The sequence below is a fragment of the Varanus komodoensis genome, unplaced genomic scaffold, assembly GCF_004798865.1.
Source record: "Varanus komodoensis strain SLA01 unplaced genomic scaffold, ASM479886v1 scaffold56, whole genome shotgun sequence".
NCBI lineage: Eukaryota > Metazoa > Chordata > Lepidosauria > Squamata > Varanidae > Varanus > Varanus komodoensis.
Window position 1 is genome coordinate 241,913 of NW_025336169.1, and position 20,332 is coordinate 262,244.

General features: G+C 46.8%; 1 protein-coding gene across 1 annotated transcript in view; it reads left to right on the forward strand.

The window, feature by feature from the left end:
- Window positions 1-20,332, forward strand: part of KSR2 (kinase suppressor of ras 2) — a 154,162-nt gene that overhangs the window by 83,754 nt on the left and 50,076 nt on the right. The window contains exons 9-11 of the mRNA XM_044448941.1: window positions 3,427-3,595; window positions 9,877-9,918; window positions 12,018-12,084. Of these exons, the coding sequence (XP_044304876.1) occupies window positions 3,427-3,595; window positions 9,877-9,918; window positions 12,018-12,084 (278 nt within the window). The remainder of the gene's footprint in view (window positions 1-3,426; window positions 3,596-9,876; window positions 9,919-12,017; window positions 12,085-20,332) is intronic.

The following is a 20,332-nucleotide window of genomic DNA, read 5'->3' on the forward strand; positions in this document are numbered from 1 at the left end:
CCCTAGGAATGGCAACCAATGATGTCAGGGTAATGTACAGAATCATGCATTAATGGGGGGTAAGTGGCCCTCGATCAGGGGTGGGGGACCTCCAGTCGGTGGACCAATCCAATCCAGCCCTCCTGGGGTCCCTGCAGCTGCCCTGCCCCTTTCCTTGGCATCATCCCATTTCTTCTAACTGCCTCTCATTGAGGGGTTTCCTGGGTTTTGTAGGGCAGGTGGGTGATTCTGCTTGCTCCTCAGTTGTGCCTTGAGCTACTGATCCAATGCGCATGACTTCAAGTCATTGGGCACCTCATCCAGAGCAGCTTTTCTTTTGAGCTTTATTGCAGCTGTTCTGAAAGCCACTCCCTATAGGTTCAGTGCCATGGATAACTCCTGTAAAGTGTAGAGTGAAGGAAAAGGATGCTCAGGTTGCCAGCCTCCCGTGGAGTCCTACTTCCGCCCACTTCTCTTCTGGAAGATGGGCATGGCTCTCCTAAGCCTTAGCGGCAGATGGTAAGAATTTCAGCTGGAATGGCCTGGCATTCTTGTGGCCTGTTCCTCATCCCTGTTGCCTTTGGCTGCCCCATTCTCTGGAATGCAACCCTGACGAGCTCCTGTGACATTGAATTCAGACCCTCCGCTGAAAGATATTCACTGCTGTTTTCAACAGCATCTCTGGGCTACCCGTGCAGCAGTGTTGCCAGTGTGATGAGGACTAAACCCCATGGGTGGGATGCATTGATCTTCATGCAGGGAGTCCTTAATTCAGTTCTTAATCATTCCAGTTTAAAAGGGGAAAAAAAGAGAGAGAGAGGAATCAGGTGTGAGGAAAGAACGCCCCCCGCTCCCCGGACTGGCATCCTGTCACTCAGAGGTGATGAGAGGATGTGAGCCTTTCTCAGGTGAGGGGCCAAGCTCCAGGTTGGAGAAGCTGCAGGCCATGGTCCAGAGGGGGATGGCAGCAAAGGCACAGGGGGCAGGGCCCAAACCATCAAAGACAACAGGATGTTTTAACATAGATGTCTTGCAGCTTTTTTTTTTTTTAAACTGAGCAGAGAAACATCATGGCGTGACCTACTGCGGATTGCCCCAGCAGTCCTGTCACCATAGCAATATTTACTTTTTTGTTTTTGTTTTTGCAGAAGCAGTGGCTCTCCAGATGCATGTTTCAGTTTCAGACAGGTCTCAAGCTTGAGGACTAACAACCCAAGCTTTAGAGGGCACGAGGCAGCACTTCATGGACAAAATGCAAGCTTTGTATGCAAAACCTCCTGAACTGTGTCCCGTCAGAGTAGCCGAGCCTTCCTGAAACATAATATCTCCCAGAGGTTCTGGCTACAAATCCCATTATCCCCTGGCTTTGGGCTCCATGGACAAATTTTCTGGCCTGACAGAAGTGTGTTTATTGGTTTTGCAGTGGACCCTTGAGGAAAGAGGTTTTTTCATACTCCTTTGGGCAAACTCAGCCCTCCGTATTTCCTGTAATTAAAACTTAAAGCTGGAGGAATTAAGCAGAAGAAGCAGACTTTTGTCAGCCATGATTGTAGAGGAAACTGCTTGCTAGAGTCTTCATTATCTCAGAATAGAGTGCCCTGATATACACATGCTATAGGTCTTATTTGCATATATTTGCATTCCACCTGTGCAGCATTTATACAAACTGCTTCTCCCCCACCCCAGTAGCTGCTTCCAAACTCCTTAATTTCCAAAATGTGTTAAGACTGAACGAACGTCTGCTTTTAAACTTTTCATCCAGGCTTTCTGTTCTAGCTGCGCTCTGTACCAGTTCTCCTGTGAGTCTTTTGCTTTTCCAAGTGGCTAAAGAGCAAAGGCCAATGCTAGAAGTCCAAAACTGAGTCTCAAATGGATGTTGCCGCGATGTAGGCTCCCATCATCCCCTCTTTTATTTATAAATTGAGTTTAAGAAATCATCCGTCCAGCAGGGATAGACAAACAAGTGGTTTGCTGTGAAAAGCATTGTGCAGTTGCTGGCATGTCACTCCCTTTCCACTGTGCGCTTTTGTCTGTTAGGGATAAAAGAAAACCGAAGTGTCATGTGCAATTTGACCTTGTGCTCCAGAGATACTGAATGCATAAGGCAGGATGCTTCTGCTGGTCCTGAAAGCCAAATTCCTGGCAATTTCCCCATCCTAAATGGTGCATGTGAACAGAGACACTTTGGAGTGTGTATGTATTAGCCCTCACAGATTAGTGTATGCAGGTGGAACTAATTAAGGCATGCGTGTGCGAAGTGCAGACCGTGGACTGTGTGAATCTCCTGGGTCAACAGCAGAAGCTCTGCAAGTGGTCCATTTGGACCTCTGGAAGGGGCTGTCTGTCTCTCCTTGCAACCTGCGGAAAGGAGAAGAGGAAGCGGGAGTGTCAGCAAGGGAGAGAGGAGAGCACAGAAAGAGGAGAAGATGAACCGTTCTCCCAACCAGTCTTGGCATTTGCCCTGTCCGTCATGAGCATGTGGTCTGTGAGACCGCTAGCAAGAGAAGCGGGCTTTCCCACGCTTGGGATAAGGCCTCAAGAGTCAGCATTGCTGGGCACTTGCCGTGACCCACATCCAAAGAAGAGGCTCACAAGTGGCTCCCAAAGCCGCCTCTCCATGCCCTGCCTCCTTGCTTTAGGGGTCCATTCACCTGCTCTTTTCTAGCTGCAAGAGGAGCAGCTTCTGCCCCGGTATTTCCCTTATTCTCCTGGGCAGAGTGGGCCCAAGCAAATCAGCAGGTAAAGAGAGCGGCCCCTCGAGAAGGAGGGGATCTTGCCTGCCCTGCAAAATGCGGAGGCAGCCCTCATGCCCCCATGGGTTCCTTCACCTGTCTTACCGGGAGCCTTCTCTGCGGAAGCGCCGAGCCTTTGGCGGGGAGCAGCCCTGCAGATCCCCGTGAGCCCGGTGCAGCACTGCACAACAAGCCCATCTGGCAGCCTCACCCTGTTAAGTTAAATGGCCCGTGAGGAATGATCAGCGGAGAGTAACTCGAGCTGACTTGGGCTTTCTCTCTGGAGAACAGGAGGGCGCTTGCCCCTTTCCCTCCCCCACCCCAAATGTTTGGTGCTTGCAAGGCTCCCCTTGGGGCAGACTAGTCAACAGCAGACGCTGCAGCTTTGCTGATACTCCACCTCCCACTGCACCGGTGGGAATTTTCCCCTTCATGTCCAGGATGAGTTGGGAAATTGCCGGGCTTCCGGTCATTGGAACAGCTCCCGGTGCACAGAACTAAGCTGTGGCAGAAGCACGTTGACCTTAGAAGGAATGGAGGAACGATGCCAAAGTTGGGGTGGGGTCAGCCAGTGTTCAGGGGGAAATCGGAGGGGGCTGGGAGGAGAGGGCATGGCCATCTGGGGAGACCAAGGGGGCAACGTTGGGTATGCATGCATGCTCGGGTACAGGTGCTTCTATGCGTGCTCAACAGGTCCTCTCTCTCCCTCTTGCAGGATCACATCCCAGTGCCCTACCAGCCTGACTCCAGCAGCAATCCCTCCTCCACGACGTCCTCCACGCCCTCCTCTCCAGCTCCCCCACTGCCACCCAGCGCCACCCCGCCGTCTCCCCTGCACCCCTCCCCACAGTGCACGCGGCAACAGAAGCAGTTCAACCTGCCAGGTACCAGCAGCTTTGCTGCGCACCGTGAGTGGCTCAGCCAGTCGTCTGTGCCAGAACTGTTGGTTTCTGCCACACAAGGGCTGAGCTGCTTGGGCTTCCCATGGAGTCAAGTTTTCGGTCCTCCAAGCCAAGGGTGGGTTGCTCGTGGCCTTCGTCTTACTTGCAAGTGTCCTCTTTGTGCAGTCAGTTCATACCCTGCTAACTTGATGAGCCAGTCATTCTTAAAGGAGATCAACCCAGACTGCTCTTTATAAGGCCAGATACTTAAGATGAAACTCAAAACTTTGGCCAAGGACTCACTGCAGAAGAGCCTGGTGCTGGGAATGATTGCTGGCAAAAGGAGAAGGGACGGCAGAGGATGAGGTGGCTGGATGGAGTCACTGGGGTGGTGGGTGTGAGCTTGGGTGGAGGGATGTTGTCCATGGGATCGTGATGGGTTGGACATGACTTTGCAAATAAACAACAAACAAACTGGATGTGTCCTTTCCTAGAAGCCTGCTGGATGTGGGGCAAAGGGAAAGACAGAGAAGGGGAGAGAGATGTGGGTGGAAAGAGAAAGGAGTGGCAGATAGTCAACAGAGAGAGACTATCACATACTTCAAGCCCTGTCTGGCCATCTCAGACTTTGGTTTCACTTGTTGCTTGAAGTTTACCCCTAAAAGAACATGGTCTGAGCTCAAAATCTTTTCCCCACAACTTTAGTGGAGTCATCACTTTGGAAATAATCTTTTAGGTAGCTTCTGGAATCTCATCTCATCCCTCACAATGCTTGCCTACTCGGGGTAGGGTTTAGGATTCTGCTGATGTTCTGATAGACTTTGGATTTAATTGGTTTACATGGTAACATTTCGATATCCATGTTGTTGTTGTTTTAGATGCTAGTATTTTAATGATAAGGGATTAGTTAGCAAAAGGTTAGTCAGTGAAATGATGGTATTATTTTTAGTTTAATTTATGAAAGGGATGTTTTTAAAACTTTTAGGGAAATGTTAATTGTAATGGCTATGTTAGCTCACCGATGTGGCTGTGCGTATTAGATAATGAACTACATTGGGTGTATTTATGGCGGTGCTTTTGTGGTACTTCTATATGGACGCTTTGTTTACCGTTCTTGCCAGCTGCTGTGAGTATAATTTGGCAATGCAGCATATCAGCACACTTCATGGTGGCCGTACATGAAGAAACAGCCCAAAAGGAAGGCGGAGGCAGGCATCCAGTCGTGGCTGGTCCGGGCGCGGGGGCGAACCTTGTTTATGAAACACGTTGCTACAGCATTTGTCACCACATGGTGAACAACTTTAAAAGATATTATTTCATCAGGCTTTTGACCTTTTAGATTGCGGTTGGATGTCTGTCTTTTTATCTGCTGCAGTTGCCTCGGCTCGACGTATTTTTAGCGTGCAAGTTGTTTCTGTGTCAGTCGTTGCTAGCGTCCTATGCGATGCAAATATTCTGAAAAAGCGGGGGTACTCCCCTAGACTGGAGGATCAGCCTTGTAGGGAAAGGCTGCTGAGTTTAGGGAAAGGCTTTGGCCAGGGAAAGGTGTTCCAAGGCTCCCAGACCACTTGTTTCCCAGAAAGACCCCTGGACTCCCCTGGGTCCAGGGGAAGTGACTTAGCTGTCCCAGACTCTTCAGTCTGTAGCCACAAGGACAACGGCTTCCACAGCCATTCCCATGTCACAGTTTCAGGGTGCTAATATAGGTCAGAACTTCAGTGTGATCTGCTCTAAATGCAACCCAACTGTTTCTTACAACTCAGTCTTGCTTTGCTTCTTAACGGAGCATATACGGACAACCCTGCTTGGCTTTCTGCTGTGCCAATCCCTTTGTGAAACCTGAACTGTTCAGACCCATGCAAAAGATCTGAGCCCAGGCAGGACTGTGCAACCCAACAATGATGGGCCTAGTCAAGAAACCCTTGCCCGGACTAAGGCATTAACAGGACCCATAGCCTGTAATGGAATCGAGTGAAATCCTACGAAACCAGCCAATGAAGGAAAATAATTCAGAACAGTACCAAGCACTGTAGGACCTTTCTTGGGTTCAACTAGAACATTGTTGGCTGGCAGAACCAATAGTTCAGTGCTAGAGTGCATGTTTTGCGTGGAAAAAGTCTCAGTTTTCCTTCTCAGAATCTGCAAATAGGGCTAATAGATGATCCTGCCTGAAAGCCTGGCAGACTCAGCATCAACAGACCTGGTCCAGAGGGACCAATGGTCTCCTTTGCTGTAAGGAAACTTCCCACGGTTCTAAAGAACTTACAGTTGCCATTGCTCAGTGCACGGCACTTGCTGGGCATGGAGTGGGTCCCAAGATCAGTCCCCGGGCTCTCCAGGTTGACTGGGAATGAGTTCCCAGAAGGCCTGAACTAGATGCAGCATAATCCGAAGCTCCCTAAGGGAACTTCCAGCATTCCCTGCAAAGTAACATCTCCCTGTTTTCTGGTCACTGCACACAGCTCATTGACACCGCAAATCTATTTGTTTCTACCATTCCTCTTGCCCCGTTCTGTCTCACCCCCACGCCCCCCTCCTGAAACAAAGGCTATTCTTTTCATCACTCTTGTTTCAAGAGGTTTCTCCACAGACAAGTCGGCCCAGCAAAAATGTATGGCCTTTATTTGTTCTGGGGTTGGGTTTTTTTTTTTTGAAGATCCTGGTAAGCAAGGCAGGCAATTTTTCACCAGCTGGAGAAGAAATGCCAGGAACTGTGCAATGATCGACCCCTTCATCATGTCCTGGAAAAACCCCAAACCCTCATCCATTTTCAGATGGTGTTGGTTGCATTTCAAGAGGGAGAACGTGTAGAAATTCAGCTCAGGTACCTTTTGCTCTTTGCTGTTATACCCAACACTCAGGTTAAGTGGAGGTGAGAGCCAGGTGTCAATTCATTAGGCTACAGTTAGGTAAGAATGTTGCTTTATTTAAGTTTTGATAAGAATGTACCAACATTTTTGATGTTCCCTGTATCTGGGGGGAAAAGGAATTGCAATTTTCTAGAAAAAGAATCAGGTGAGGGGAACCGAAACTGGTACATCGATTGAGGCCCAGCTTTGGAGCACTTGCATGCTAAATGTCTAGAGTTGAATCTCAGTGTATTCAGGCATGCAAGTCTTAAATCTGGGTTGCCACCTCTTCCAAACATTACAGTACTGGAACATTACAGTATATTAGGATCTTCTCCAATCGTAGTAGTTGTAACTATTGAATTTGGCTGGTGCAGATGGTTGGGAATTTAAATCAGTTTGGTTTTGGTAAGAAATTAGCAAAATGTGCAAATGTCTTCAGTCTGGGGAAAGAAAATGGAACTGGCAGAGTCACCTACCACTAACAAGTAGCAATTTTGTTTAGTCTGATTTAAAATGGGATTGATATTCACGAGTTTCCTGGGATAATGCTCCAGTCTCAATCGGTACTGCAGCTAGCCATTATGAGCTGGACAAATTCAAGTAAGAAATTGGCATTTATGAGCTTCTCTGGGAAATGCTTGTTTTGAAGTGCAGCTGAACTGTATGCAGGACAGTTCATACTCTGAATCAGAAAATTATGTATGCTGGTTGGCTTCACTAGTTGTCAGTTACAAATGGCAGTTTAGGAACCTGGTTCTTTGGAATGGAAATGTATTGAGAAATGTGATCCTTGCAGTGTTGTTGTGCAATGAGAAAAGGCTGATCCTTTTGTGTTCATCTAAAGGGATGATCTCTCCTTTTTAATATCTGGACCAGGAGATTCTGAGGTGGAAGATGGTTATTTTCGGCTGCCGCTTGTCTGAAACGTTGGACAGGCAAGTGTGGGGACCAGCTCTGTTTTGCAGATCTTGCAGAAGACAATTCTGTCTTTGAAGGGTTGTCCAGTACATCTCTGGTCTAAACATAAAGAAGCCTAAGAAAGAAGTATGGATACCATAATTTGTCCATCAAGAGTTAGCAGGTGGACAGAAGTTGGACTAAGAGCCACATGTCACCTGGTCACAGTCTTCTGCGCTATAGTAAGATGTGTTGTGGTTTTTTTGGAATGGGACTTCTACTTTCTGAATTATAACCTCTATGTGTAAATTAGTAAGTTTTATGTAGCTTGGTATTCATTCTCTCTCTCTCTCTCTCTCTCTCCTCCTATGGGGTGTGAATGGCCAATCTAGGCAGGCAAGCTAGCCAAGAGGTCATGCTGGAAGTTGCTCTTTTCTTTTTGTTTTGATGGAAGCCTGTGAAAAGTGTGGGGATTTTATGTGCAAAATCCACACAGGGAAACTGGAATGGACAATGGGAGGAAACAATGAATAGAAAGGAAGTGCTGTCAGAAAGCACTTGGAGGGCTGAGGGCCTCGTCAAGGCACGGCAGGGAAGGAAAAGCAACTCCCTCATCCAGAAATGGCCAGAATAGCAGAGAGCCTAATTTGACATAGCCAACACAATGGACAAGCTTCCTCAAGACGTCTCCTTTGCTCTTTGATGCAGAAGGCCAAGCTTGGGAATGAACTGAAAGAGCTGTTCTCAACCCCTTGTTTAAATGGTTCCATGTGTGTGAAGTTCAGTCCAGAAACATGCTACAAGTGAGCACATCTTGCTCCCCAAAGAATCCTGGGAACAATCGTTCGCTAGACGTGTTGATGAGAAGTCTGCTGGGGGTCCCCAGTCTCCTTCCATGCATTTGCTGCTCCCAGGGGTTCCCTAAGTTAGGAGTTCCACAAATCAAATAGGGGAAACATCTGCAAATTGCACACTTGATCGCTGTTTGGGCTGTGCCAATTCCCCAGTTGCACTGAGTGTGACCAGTGAGCAGGCACAAGACAACCAGCAATCAAGATTCAAGCAAAATCTTTGTGATTCCAGATGTTGCTTGTTCACCCATCCCTGCTCTTATTCATTTGGCAAATGGCTGAGGCTGGATCATCCTCCTTCCTTGCTTATGATACTCCTGGGCTACAGGCCACTGGAGTTGCAGGTTCTTCCTGGCAAGGAGAGGGAAGCAAGCACGTTGCATCTGCTTCAGCTCTGGACATCAGTTGGCCAACGTTGGTCCACTCTTTGGCTTGAGGTCATCCCTGGGAAGCAGAAGAAGCACCTTCCCAGTGGCCTGGGATTCCCCCAGCTGCGGGAAGAAGTTAACATGCTTCCCTCCAGCTTTCTAATCTCAGGACCTTCCAATCTCAGTTGAGTATTAAAATATGGCTGCCCAGCTAAATTTTTCAGGGACTTGACAGTTAAATGACTGGTGTAACAGATAGGTTGTAGAATTGTTAAAATAATTCTTTGGATTTTACATGCAGAAAGCTTTTTTGCCTATTGCTTTAAAGGAGAGGTCTCATGCATGCAGAGCTGCTGGTTTGTCATGTTACTCCACATGCCTGAAGACTGGACTCAGCTGAGTGTGGATTTCTATAAAACCGACCCACAAAATTTCCAGCAGATCAGCTTTCCCTGGGCCTCCAGATTCCATGGACTTGCAGACAAAGCTTTTTGCTTGTTGGTTTCCATAATTATATGCAAATTTAGCTGTGAAAAAAAAATTAAAAATCCTGATTAGAAATGTGTATTTCCCCTAGAAAGAATGAAAATGCACACTCTGAACAGTTTGAAAAATTCACATGAAAGATGTGCTTTATAACATACACCAATTTTTTGAGCGAAATGAACCAATAAAACAAAACCAAACCCTGCAGCTCGCAAACTGGAACAAACATGGATTGGAATGCTCTTCAGGATGGAATCAGGAAAACCTCTACAAACTTGTGTTTTGCTGGGGTTTTTTCAAACCAAATTCCTCACACATTGCTTGATCATTTTCACTGAAACTGTGCCTTATATTATAACCAGGCAGAAAACCCTGGTCTGACCTGTACCCTTATAACCTCCAAGTTTTCCATCCATAACATTTTCCTGGGCAGCCTAGTAGGATTCCACTTGGCTCAAGTGTCTCTGCTCCCTACATTCTTGCATATGGAAACTTCCATTTTAGGGCAAGACAAGACAGGGTTCACATTTCAAAGCCAGTGGGTAGTGCCTGAGGCATAGAATTGATGCTTCCTATCCAAATATTTACAATTTATAAATGATTTGAATCTTTGGAAAGATTATTTGGCTACATAATGTGTTGATCATTCATAGGCTTTTTCTTTGTTATATACTAAACCAGTTTGTTTTGCAACATGAATCAGGCAACCGCCGAGCAATTAGTGTTGTATCCTTGGCTCAGTCTTACAGGGCTCATGTCTGACTTTTAGAGGTGCTTTGGGGTCCTCAGGTATTACGGGTCCCCCTAATTTGTGCTTTTCTCCTTTTCAGCTTCACATTACTACAAATACAAACAGCAATTCATCTTTCCAGGTACGTTTCTCTAGGAAGGCTATCACTCCCCGTGGATGCCACCCAGCTCTCACTCGGCCCTCACATCTGGTCTGCTCTCCCAGCACCCTGCCCTGGAACCAACCTCTCCTGCTAGCCTGAGCACGTCCAACAGGCTTTCAAACCTCACCTGCCCTATCTGTTATTGACTCATTGATGCTTCTTTAAAATTGGGAGACTGGCCTGATGCAGAGAGAACTCCTGTCCTACAGCACCTTCTGTATTTCATGTCAAAAGAGCGGGCTCTGTGTTTGATTTGGAACTCAGGTCTCCTCTCTTAGGTTCTTGGTCAAGTGGTTAGTCCATCAGTCTTGCCCACTTTGCCTTCCGGGAACTGAGTGCTTTGCGACTTGTCCTGACCACTGTGGCATCCATTTTATGAATGGGCAACTCTCCACCCAGGCAGCCATTTTGTGAAACTGCTAATGGCAGTCAAACATTTCAGTACCCCCAGTGGCCCGTTTAGGGACTTCTGCCTAAGTCCTTTTCAGATGCTTAGTGAATGTGTGAAGAGGGGCAAGCTGCTCTGTTCCTGCTGATCTCTCTCACTGTGGGTATTAAGGTCCCTTTTGGAGGCTCACCTCCAGCTGCTGTCACCATCTGAAGTTGGGTGTGTGGAGTCCAGAAAGTGTACAAAGGAAAGATCTGTCTATTTCCAGTCTGTATCCATTTCTCCACCATCAGAAGTCTGTTCCATCCCTTTTCTGCTTCCTTTTATCAACTGAAAACGTGCACTTGAATTGCATGCACCCCCCGTAAAATAGACATTCATATTAAATAAATATATAAATAAAGGAGGCAAGGGGTTGGGGCAGAGATAATGAGGCTGCTGGTGGAGAGTGGGGAGAAACAGCCATATAAAGGGGTGAAGGGAAGAGAAACAGTGAGTCAGAGAGAAAGAAAATGGCTAGAAATGGGCAGGGGGTAGAACTGGTGAGACAGGGCTTTGGGAGAGGGAAATATAGCAAGGCTTGAGACTGGGAGAGGAGAAGAAAAGAAAGATAAATGGGGGAGTGGGGGAGAAAGAGCCAGGCTGGAGGCAGGAAGGGAGCAAAAGAAGGGTAGTGACAGGGAAGGGAGGAAAGCTACTATAGGGAAGGGACCAGGGAGAAAAACAGCACTGGTGGAAGAGAAAGGGGCAAGGTCCGTGTGGGTGGAAGAAAGCTGGGTGAATCAAGATTCTGCTTTTTCATTTCCTTTTCCATCTTCCTTCCCAACCTCTTCCCTCCCTGGCACCACCTCTTGAATAACCCGTCCACCCTCAGAGCCATTTTGGGGCTGTGTCCACAGCATTTGGTCAGATTCTCAAACTGGGGACTCTGGAGCTAGAGGATACTTATCCCTTGACTCACAAAATTAGTGGCCTGCCAAACCCAAACACTAAAGAATGAGGTAGAAAACGGTTGTAGCAGAAGCTGGGGAGCGGAGACAAGATGCATCAGATGCTGCATGCTGGGGAAATCAGGACTGTCATTGTTGGAGTCCACTCCAAATTGAGCTCAAGGTGACATTCTAAATAATGCTTCCTTGGAGGTTCATGCTGAAAGAGGAGGTAAATCCAAACATCCACATAAATTCCATGGGTTTCCCTGGCTCCTTTTGTACTCCCCCAGTTCCTGTTATTTTAGGGACCCCAAAGATTCAAATGCATGTGTGTTTCAATGACAGTGTCACTGCATCACAGGCTTTGTAGTGCCCTAGGAGTGAAGTGCACATGTAAGAGAACATCTACAGACTGCCCTAGAATGGGTCAAGGAAGCTCGACTGCACCAGTGGGCTGGTTCTCCAGTGAGACAGGTGGTGCTTCAGCGTGAATCCAAGGCTCTGACCATCAGCAGGGGTCTTCAAGGCAAGATGCTGTCTGAGGGCTGAGCATCTTCAGTCCAAAGATGCTGTTTGCACTTCAGTGTGCTCAGAGCCAGGCCAGGTTGCGGTGGAATGAGGTGGTGTTCTACCGCACTGAACTTCATGGTGTTGTTACAAACGTGCACAGGATGCTGACTGTATAAACCTTGTTTGACCCTGCTTGTATGAACACATCTCTCGCTACCTGTTGTGAACTGGTTTCTTCTTGCTTTCAGATGTCGTGCCTGAGACTCCCCCCCGAGCACCCCAAGTTGTTCTCCATCCAGTGACTTCAAACACAATGTAAGTGGCCCTTGTTTGCTTCTTTCTACTCCTGTTCAGCTCTTGGAAAACCCCATGGATGCCAGTGGTCATTAGGCCTGATGGATGAAAGCCACTTCCAATGGCATAGCCAGCATGCCCTGTACTCTGTTTTCTGAAGAACATGGGTAGGAGGGTCCTGCTGGTGGGCCTCCCATTCAGGTTGGCCATTATATGAACCCTGCTCTGTTCCAGCAAGGCTTTCCATATGCCAAAAAAGTGGATAGACACGAGAGTTATGAGCGAAAGGCAAGTAGGAAGAAACATGACTGAGGTGTACCCAATTATGCATGGTGTGGAGAAAGTGGTAATATTTTTCTCCCTCTCATATTGCTGGAACCTGTGCCACCCCATAAAGCCGATCGGTGGGATGGTAAGAACAGAGGAGATAAACACAATCCCACTTAGACTGTGGGATTCGTGCCCGTGCATTGTAGTGCTGACTGGCAATCTGGGTGTGTTGAAAAAGGGATTGGGCAAATTCATGGAGAAGGTGGTGCTCAGTGGTTGGCCATGTGCTACCTGTAGTATCAGAAGCAGTCTGCCCATGTGTACCGGGTGCTGGCGAGCATGTCGAAGGGTGCTGTGGCACTCACATTATGCTCCTGGGATCCTGTGGGCAGCTGGAATGTGATGGACCCTTGTCACGATCCTGTTGGACCACTGTGCGGGCGAGATGGACCTTTGGTCCAATCCTGCAGGACTCTCCTTATATTTATTTATTTTTCTGTTATTTACACCGTTTCTATACCTCTCTGTGCAGATCTCAGAGTAGTGTCCAATAAAGAGGAAAAATGACAATAAAGCACAACATTAAAAGCAGAATGTCAGTCAAAATGGTGGCCAGCCAAACAAAGACGACTTGCTAAAATAAAGATGGTTTCAGGATGTGCCTGAAACCATGTAAATGCTGGGGTTCCCTGACTTCTGTGGAGACCCCTTCCTCTAGAAAGGGGGCCCACATTGAGGCTCTTCAGTCAGGCCATAAGCCCACACAGAACTGCTCTTGCTTCAGATTCAGGGCTTCATATCTTGTCTGTTAAGAGGTTTGAACCCTTCTATAGACAGAGCTCTACAATTTTTATTTTTAGGAAACGCTGATGCTTTGTTTGCTAGAAACTATTAACTAGAAGACTGTACCCAATATTCATTGTTAGATCCACAAAGCCAAGACAATGAGTGTATAAAAAGGTTTTTTTAAATTAATATTGTGCTGAATATCTGATTCTTTCATTTTTGGCAAAATGATGACTCAGGCAAACTGGGGAGGGAGCAGGTGTTCCATTTATGTTTTTACATGTAAGAGGTATCTAAGGGGATTTTCTTATTTATTTGTGTAAGGTTTTCAATTAACCACAGCTTTCAGAATGGTGAACAGTTTCCTTTAGCTTGGAAAATGTCTCGGCATCACAGTGCACAGAAGGGGTTTAGCTTGGTACAGTTCCTTGGAATGCTTGTTATTCTGGAACTGTTGTGAAGCTGAAAGCCCTTCTACAAAACACACCATGACAGCACATGGGGCATTTTTTAAAGGAAAAAAAAAAAAAACCCAGAAGATCCCTTCAGTCTCCTCTGACATATAGAAAGGTCAATGGAACACCTATGAGAAAACACTTTGAAATTCTCTTCCCCACTGCAAAAGGGCAGAAAAATGTCTCCTTCACCAAGGACTCATCTTTAAATGTTGGCAGGCAGGTTTTGCACAACTCTACTTTAAATACTAGAGCTGTGGCCCCCAGACCATGGGACAATTTGGGTTCTAAGATCTGAGCTCAGAAACCGCTCCAACCTCAGCGTTGAGTCTCTGCAATCCACTCCTCTCCCCTCATAGCCGGCATGGGAAGAACCACACTGCTGCCTCTCTGAAGTTGGAAAAGTGACCTAAGAGAGGAGGTCACAGGAGAGTTCCAGAGGGCAGAGCGGTGACAAAACCGAGGCCACCTGGGTATTGAGGTGGATTCAAGTTGGAATAAGCTTCTAGATGGGATTCAGACAACTTTGGTCAGCTCAAATTTTGCTGATTTGTGCATTCCCGAGTCATATACCACTGTGCAGTCTGAAGGCTTCCTTTGAAAACAGAAACCAGAAGACGACAACAGACCAGCGGATCCATAGCTTTGTCTCCTGTTTCCTTCTTGAGCACTTTGTGTTGGACTGGCAAGGGCAAAAGGAAGCAGCTGGGTGATCTGGGAAGCGGCAGGCCTGTCATTCCCATTTTTGCAGGCTTTTGGAAAGGAATAATTGACTCCTGTAAGGTGAGCTTAGAGTGGCAGCTGTTTACCCACAGCAGATTAAAGAGTCTTCCACTGCTCAAACTCGAGGCTTAAAGATGAACAGCCAGCCTGCTTTGAAAAATTGATGTGTTTTTCCCTTCCTGAAGCCAATCCAAACTTTACGGGTGTTTGTGTAAACATGCAGGTAAATGAACTCCAGAAGGCTTTGGTCTCTTGCATTTCTTCCCAACTCTCCTGGGACACCCTTGAGAGAGCAGAGGGCCAATTCTGGATGACTGATGCACCTGAGCATTTGACAACAGTTCTCGTAAAGGGCAGCTTAATTTTAGCCTGGTTCTTGACGTTTTTTTTTTTTTTCCTGCATTTTGACTTCAAGCTGTTTGTTTGCTCCCAAGTGCACACAGAAAACTTTATTGGAGAGCCGAAATCATAATTTTGGCTGTGACAATTTTGTGGGCTGCAGCATTGTCTCATCTGCAGTCGTGACTTCATGGGATGCCTGAAATACCACCAAAGAGATTGGGGTCAGCAGGGAGGGGCGAGAGCTAGAATTATGGGCTATCATGGTCTTTACTGGCACTTTGGTTCCAACCAATTTGATTACACTCATATGTCACCTTTCCTTTTTGGAGCACATGATTCTTCCCTGTGTGTGTGTGTGTGTGTGTGTGTGTGTGTGTGTGTGTGTGTGAGAGAGAGAGAGAGAGAGAGAGAGAGAGAGAGAGAGAGAGAGTCAGTCAGTCAGTCAGTCAGTCTGTCTGTCTGTCTCTGGGAATTCCCCAGTCCTAGCCCAGCCCCGCAAACCCAGCCTAGGAGTGAGACCTTTCCTCCATCTGTCAGGGCCTGGATGCCAGCAGTGGATGGATTGGGAGAGAAAAGTATTGGGCTAGCTCCCTTCTCCCACCCCTCTCCGTGCCTGCTCCTCTCTCAGCCACCCGCTCCTCTCTCTCAGTTCCTACCAGCCCCTTCTCTCCCCCTCTGCCACCATCTTCCTTCCTCTCAAATACAGATCACCACATTCTTACTCATTTACAAAGCTACCGTTTCAAAACAGAGACAGTGTGGCACCGCTTTGCTTGTTTTAACCACAGGTCTGCTGCTACTTCTCTCTCAGTCCCTCTCTCATTTTCAGGGAACCTCTTTCTGCCTGTCTAGCAGGCTGCCAGGGGAAGGACAGGGCACACATTCCAGAGGACTGGAATGATTGCTCTCTACCACTCGATTCATCTTGGCTTCCCCACTGACCTCCTTCTTCCACATGTGCATGAAATCTGGCCAGGGGCTGCAGATTGCCCAGCTGGGGTCGAAATCCGAATTTGGCCACCCTGCAATTGGCCATGTTTCCTTCCCTAGGCCATGCCCCCCTTTCCCCCAGTCACCAATGGCTCGGTGGTTTGCTGGCTTTTGTTCCAATTAAAACCTTTCTCCTGCTACTTCATACCTAGCAGCAAGAACTTTGAACTAAAATCCAGATAGTTTGCCCCTACCTCTTCAGTCTGCAGTCTTGCCCACTGCTAGCTTCTAGCACCAACAGCTCCTCTGAGAGCGAATTCAGCTCTTGGGCCAAAAGAAATTCTCGACAGCAACACATGAAAAGAGAGCAGACATTTTAATCCAGTATGCATGAGGTAAGGGGGGAAGCAGATCATCGGGATGACTTCCTTTTGTTTCAGGTTGCAAAAATCTCTCAAGATTTAGTGCAGCATGCATCCCAGTCTGCCAAGAAACAGCGTGATTGGCATCAGGGACCTCAGGGGGTCCAAATTTACTTCTTGATGTTACATTGTGAGAAGGTGACCCCTGGGTTAATCTGCACCAGCCCTCGCCTAACCTCAAAATCCAAATTGGAGAGAAAGGATTGAGAGGAGAAATAATATTATGTATGTAGTCCTGGTGCTGACAGAGCCTGGGCTATTACCGCAATCTCTGCCTTCAGGCCTCTGGGAGATTAGCTGACAATCAATGAAACGTAAGTGAAAAATTGAATCAGCAACCACATATATTCCACTCCAGTTAAACTGAATGGCTCGTACGGCTTGTTTGCAAGGGAAAGATACAATTTGAGACTCTCTCAGTAAATCAAGCAAAACTCTGGAAACAAGATTGTGGTGCTCACATCAAAATTGGTCCCAAGAAGTCACTGAGGATGAACAAGCTGAAAAAAAGTCTTCCAGCTTCACCTACTAAGTTGGTGTCTCTTTCCGACTTCGCTCTTCTCCCTTTCTTAATGTGATATATTTATTTGCATTACAGCTGCATCTGAAATGTTTCATGAATCATTCCCATCAGAATTACACTGGAGATTTTGGCACTCTGGATTGTTTCCAAAGTGGAAGAGATGCTCTAGCAATTTTCTGGGGTTCTCCCCCCACCCACTGTCCAAATTTGTGCATGCAGAAGTTTGCAGAACTATGCCATGTTTCTTAGGTGGTTTCTCCCCTTCCTTGACATGCAGCACAAACACGCCTGAGGAGCAAGGGGATAAGACACCGATCTGGAGATGAACCAAAAGGCAAAGTTGATCCCTTTGAATAGCAAAACTGGGTGGCTGAGTGCCAGTCAGTTTGAAAGCAAAGTAAGGGAGCAATTTTGAATACGTAGGGGATTGTCAAGGCACACAGAAATATGTGCTTGCATTTTTTAAAACCCTTTAACCCCCACTGTTGACAGATAAGAACTTCTGTGCTCCTTCAATGCATGAAATATTGGCATGCCCGTTGATGTTAGAATAAAGTAGATAAAGCCCTACAAAACTTGGGATTGTAATACCTGTTGGAGCGCCTCTACCAACCCCGATCTACCTGGGAACTACTATGCTCAGCCTCTGGGGCCTTCTTCTAGGTGCCAACCCCTCAAGTGACATGGAGGATAGCCACCGGGGGGAGATCCTTCTCTTTGGTGGCCCCCATCTTTGGAACAACCTCCCCACTGTGGCCAGTCCTGCACCAAATTTGCCAGCTTTCTGGTTACAGGTTAAGACAACCCTCTTTGCAGAGGCCTTTAAAGACCTCCGTGGTCATTCAGGGGCCTGATGCATTTAGCCAGGTGCCTTTCTTTTATTCCTGGCTGGGTCTTTTTATTCTTTTAAAGATATTTTTATGCTATTTATAGTTATTTTTAATTCTTGCTAATGTTTTTCTCTGTTATATTTCATTCTTTTTATACTTTGTTGTGAACCACCTAGATAGCTTTGGCTGCAGGCAGTACAGAAATTGATGATGATGATGATGATGATGATGATGATGATGGTGGGAGGAATTAGCCCATACACACCTGCAGGGACCTGAAGATCATCTTCAGTGGTTCTTCTCTGGAATCCCCTGCCAAAGGAACTGAGCTGGTCTCCGAAAAGGAGGGCATTTTCTGTTATGGCATCCAAGATGTAGAATGAGCTTCTGATAGAAGCGCACCAGTTCCTACATTGTGTTCCTTTCAGTAGCGGGAGAAGAAGATCTTTTTATTTTCCCAGGCATTTTCGTTTTCCGCTTTTATTTTAAATCTGGTGGGGGTGGTCTTACATGCTGTCAGGTCATCTCTCCATTCAGGCAACCATATCAATGAGAGCCATCCTAAATGTCCAGTCCTTGACACAGCCCTGATCAGTTCTTGTACGCTCAAGGGCCGCGGCTTCATTTATGGAATGGAACCTTCTCACAGTTAGTCTTCCTCTTCTTGTTCAGTCTCCAACTTTCCCTAGCATGATTGTCTCCTCCGGTGAGTCTTGCTGTCTCATTATGTGCTTGAAGAATGACAGCTTCAGTGTTCTCATTTTGGCTTCCAGAGCAAGCTCTGGCTTGATTTGATCCAGGATCCACTTGTTCATCCTTTGTCAGTCCACGGCATTCACAAAGCTCTGAATGCATCCATTTTCTCCAGCTTTCACACCTGTACATAGTGATCAGGAATACAATAGTGTGGAGGATCTTGGCCTTGGTCTCCAGGGAAACCCCCTCACACTTAAAGTCCATTTTTTGTTTCTTCATTGCTGCCCTTCCAAGTCTCAGTCCTCTTCAAATTTCTTGGCAGCACTTTTGCTGTTAAGTTCCATTTAGCTATTTTTCTTCTCCTATGGTTTTAAAGTTATTGTATTTATCCTCTTCTGCCAAAGGCTGCAGTTCCTCCAGGTAATTATATAGCACTTTTTATTGTAATATGTAATTGTGGTTTTAGTTTTTGTTGTTTTATCTGGTTTTTTTTTTTCTGTATTGCTGGTTTACGTCTGCGATGTGAGCTGTCTAGGGAGCCTTTAGTCTATGGGGCAGCATACGCATGCAATCAGTAAATAAATACATTGCGGAAAGATGCCTGCCATCCCTGGAAGGAGGCTGCCCTTTTCTCTCTCTGCCTTCCCCAGGAATGAAACCTGAATTCTGAATGAATAACTTTCAGGGGCTTTTAAAATTAGGTGAAGGAGCTTATGCAAACCTAGGACTGAAGCCTGCCCACCCTTGCATGATGCAAGAAACAGAACTACAAGCGGCCTGTGCGTCATTTGTTCCTAATGAATGGGGTCAGGAATGCTCCTAGAAACCTACTCCAGGGGCATCCATCCATCCCCAGATGTGCCATTTAATATCTCCCCTAGTAAATGGTTTGTTTGGTCCTTTTGAGAAAGGGGAAGCATTACCCTTGTGGACGAGGTTGTGGTGAGGGGGAACCTCCCTGTTTCGACAATGGCTGGTCTGCCTTTGTGGGAGCAAATGCATCTCCATCTTTACAGGGTGCTGGGGGAAGGGGAGCATGGAGCCCTTGATAGCACAGAGCCCTTCCTCCCCACACATGCTTCATCTGTCAGCAAGTCCGACCGTTTGTTTTAAATCAACCTACCTGCATAGTTTTGTATCATAATGCATGCCAACAAATACTTCGTGCGGCTGACTGGGCTAACCATCATTTTATTTCAGATGAATATCTTAATCACAAACGTGCCATATTTCAAAAAACAACTGGACTCCAGAACAGTGGGGGAGAGAGTGCTGATAGATGCCCAAACCAGTATTTGCACGGGCCTGTCATCAAGCGGACTCCCAAAAAATAAAAATTAATTTCTGAAGCTATTTATATGTTCAGGAAGCTTAACATTTGTTGTTCGGCACAATTAACTGACCTCCTTTGATGACATTTATTATAACAAAGAGCTAGGTTTCCTTCGTAAGCTGTGCTGAGGGGTGCAAAAGGTTATTCTTCTTATGTTAGTTGTGCGAAATTACTACAGTCTCTCATTCTTTTCATTCTACCAGTTGCTGCTTTTGTTACATGGCTGTCAGGTCGCCTCCGAGCATCTTATGGAATGTTCTGGGTTTGAGAGCCCCGCTCAGTTCTCGTAAACCCGAGGCAGTGGCTTCCTTTATGGACTGGAGCCTTCTCCTCTTTGGTGGTGGTCGTCTTCTATCCCCAGCCTTGCCTTCTCATGATGTGGCCAGAGGACAGCCTCAGCTTCGTCACTTTTGTTTCCAGGGCAAATTCTCCTGATTACTTCCAGTCCTGGTTCTGAGGCAGCGGCAAACAAACCTTTGCCATCTTCTTAATAAGAGACCTTCCAGTATCTGTGGACTACTGTCTTGTACTGTCTTGTAATGATAGTCAATGGGCAGGCTGCTTCTCGTCATGCAGAATGGGAACTGTGTATGTTAAATCCTGATTTCCTTTAGTAGGACATCCTACAGGTCAAATCTTGCACATAAAGAGTAGGGTGTGGAGGAAGCATACACAGAAACATAGTGAGTCAGAAGGGGCCTCCCGGGCCATCTAGTCTGACCCCCGAGTCTAGCAGCTCCACTCATGACGTGCCTACCATGTGCATGCATGTCTAGCCTTTCCTTGAACACCCTCACCGATGGGACTGCAACCACCTCAGTGGAAGCCCATTCCTTGGGGACCTAACTGTCAGGAAGTGCTTCCTGGCATCCAAATTGAACCTTTGTTCCTTGAGCTTGGCTCTGTTGGAGTGCCTCCTGCCCTCCTCTGCAAGGGAGAACAGGTCTCTACCCACCTCC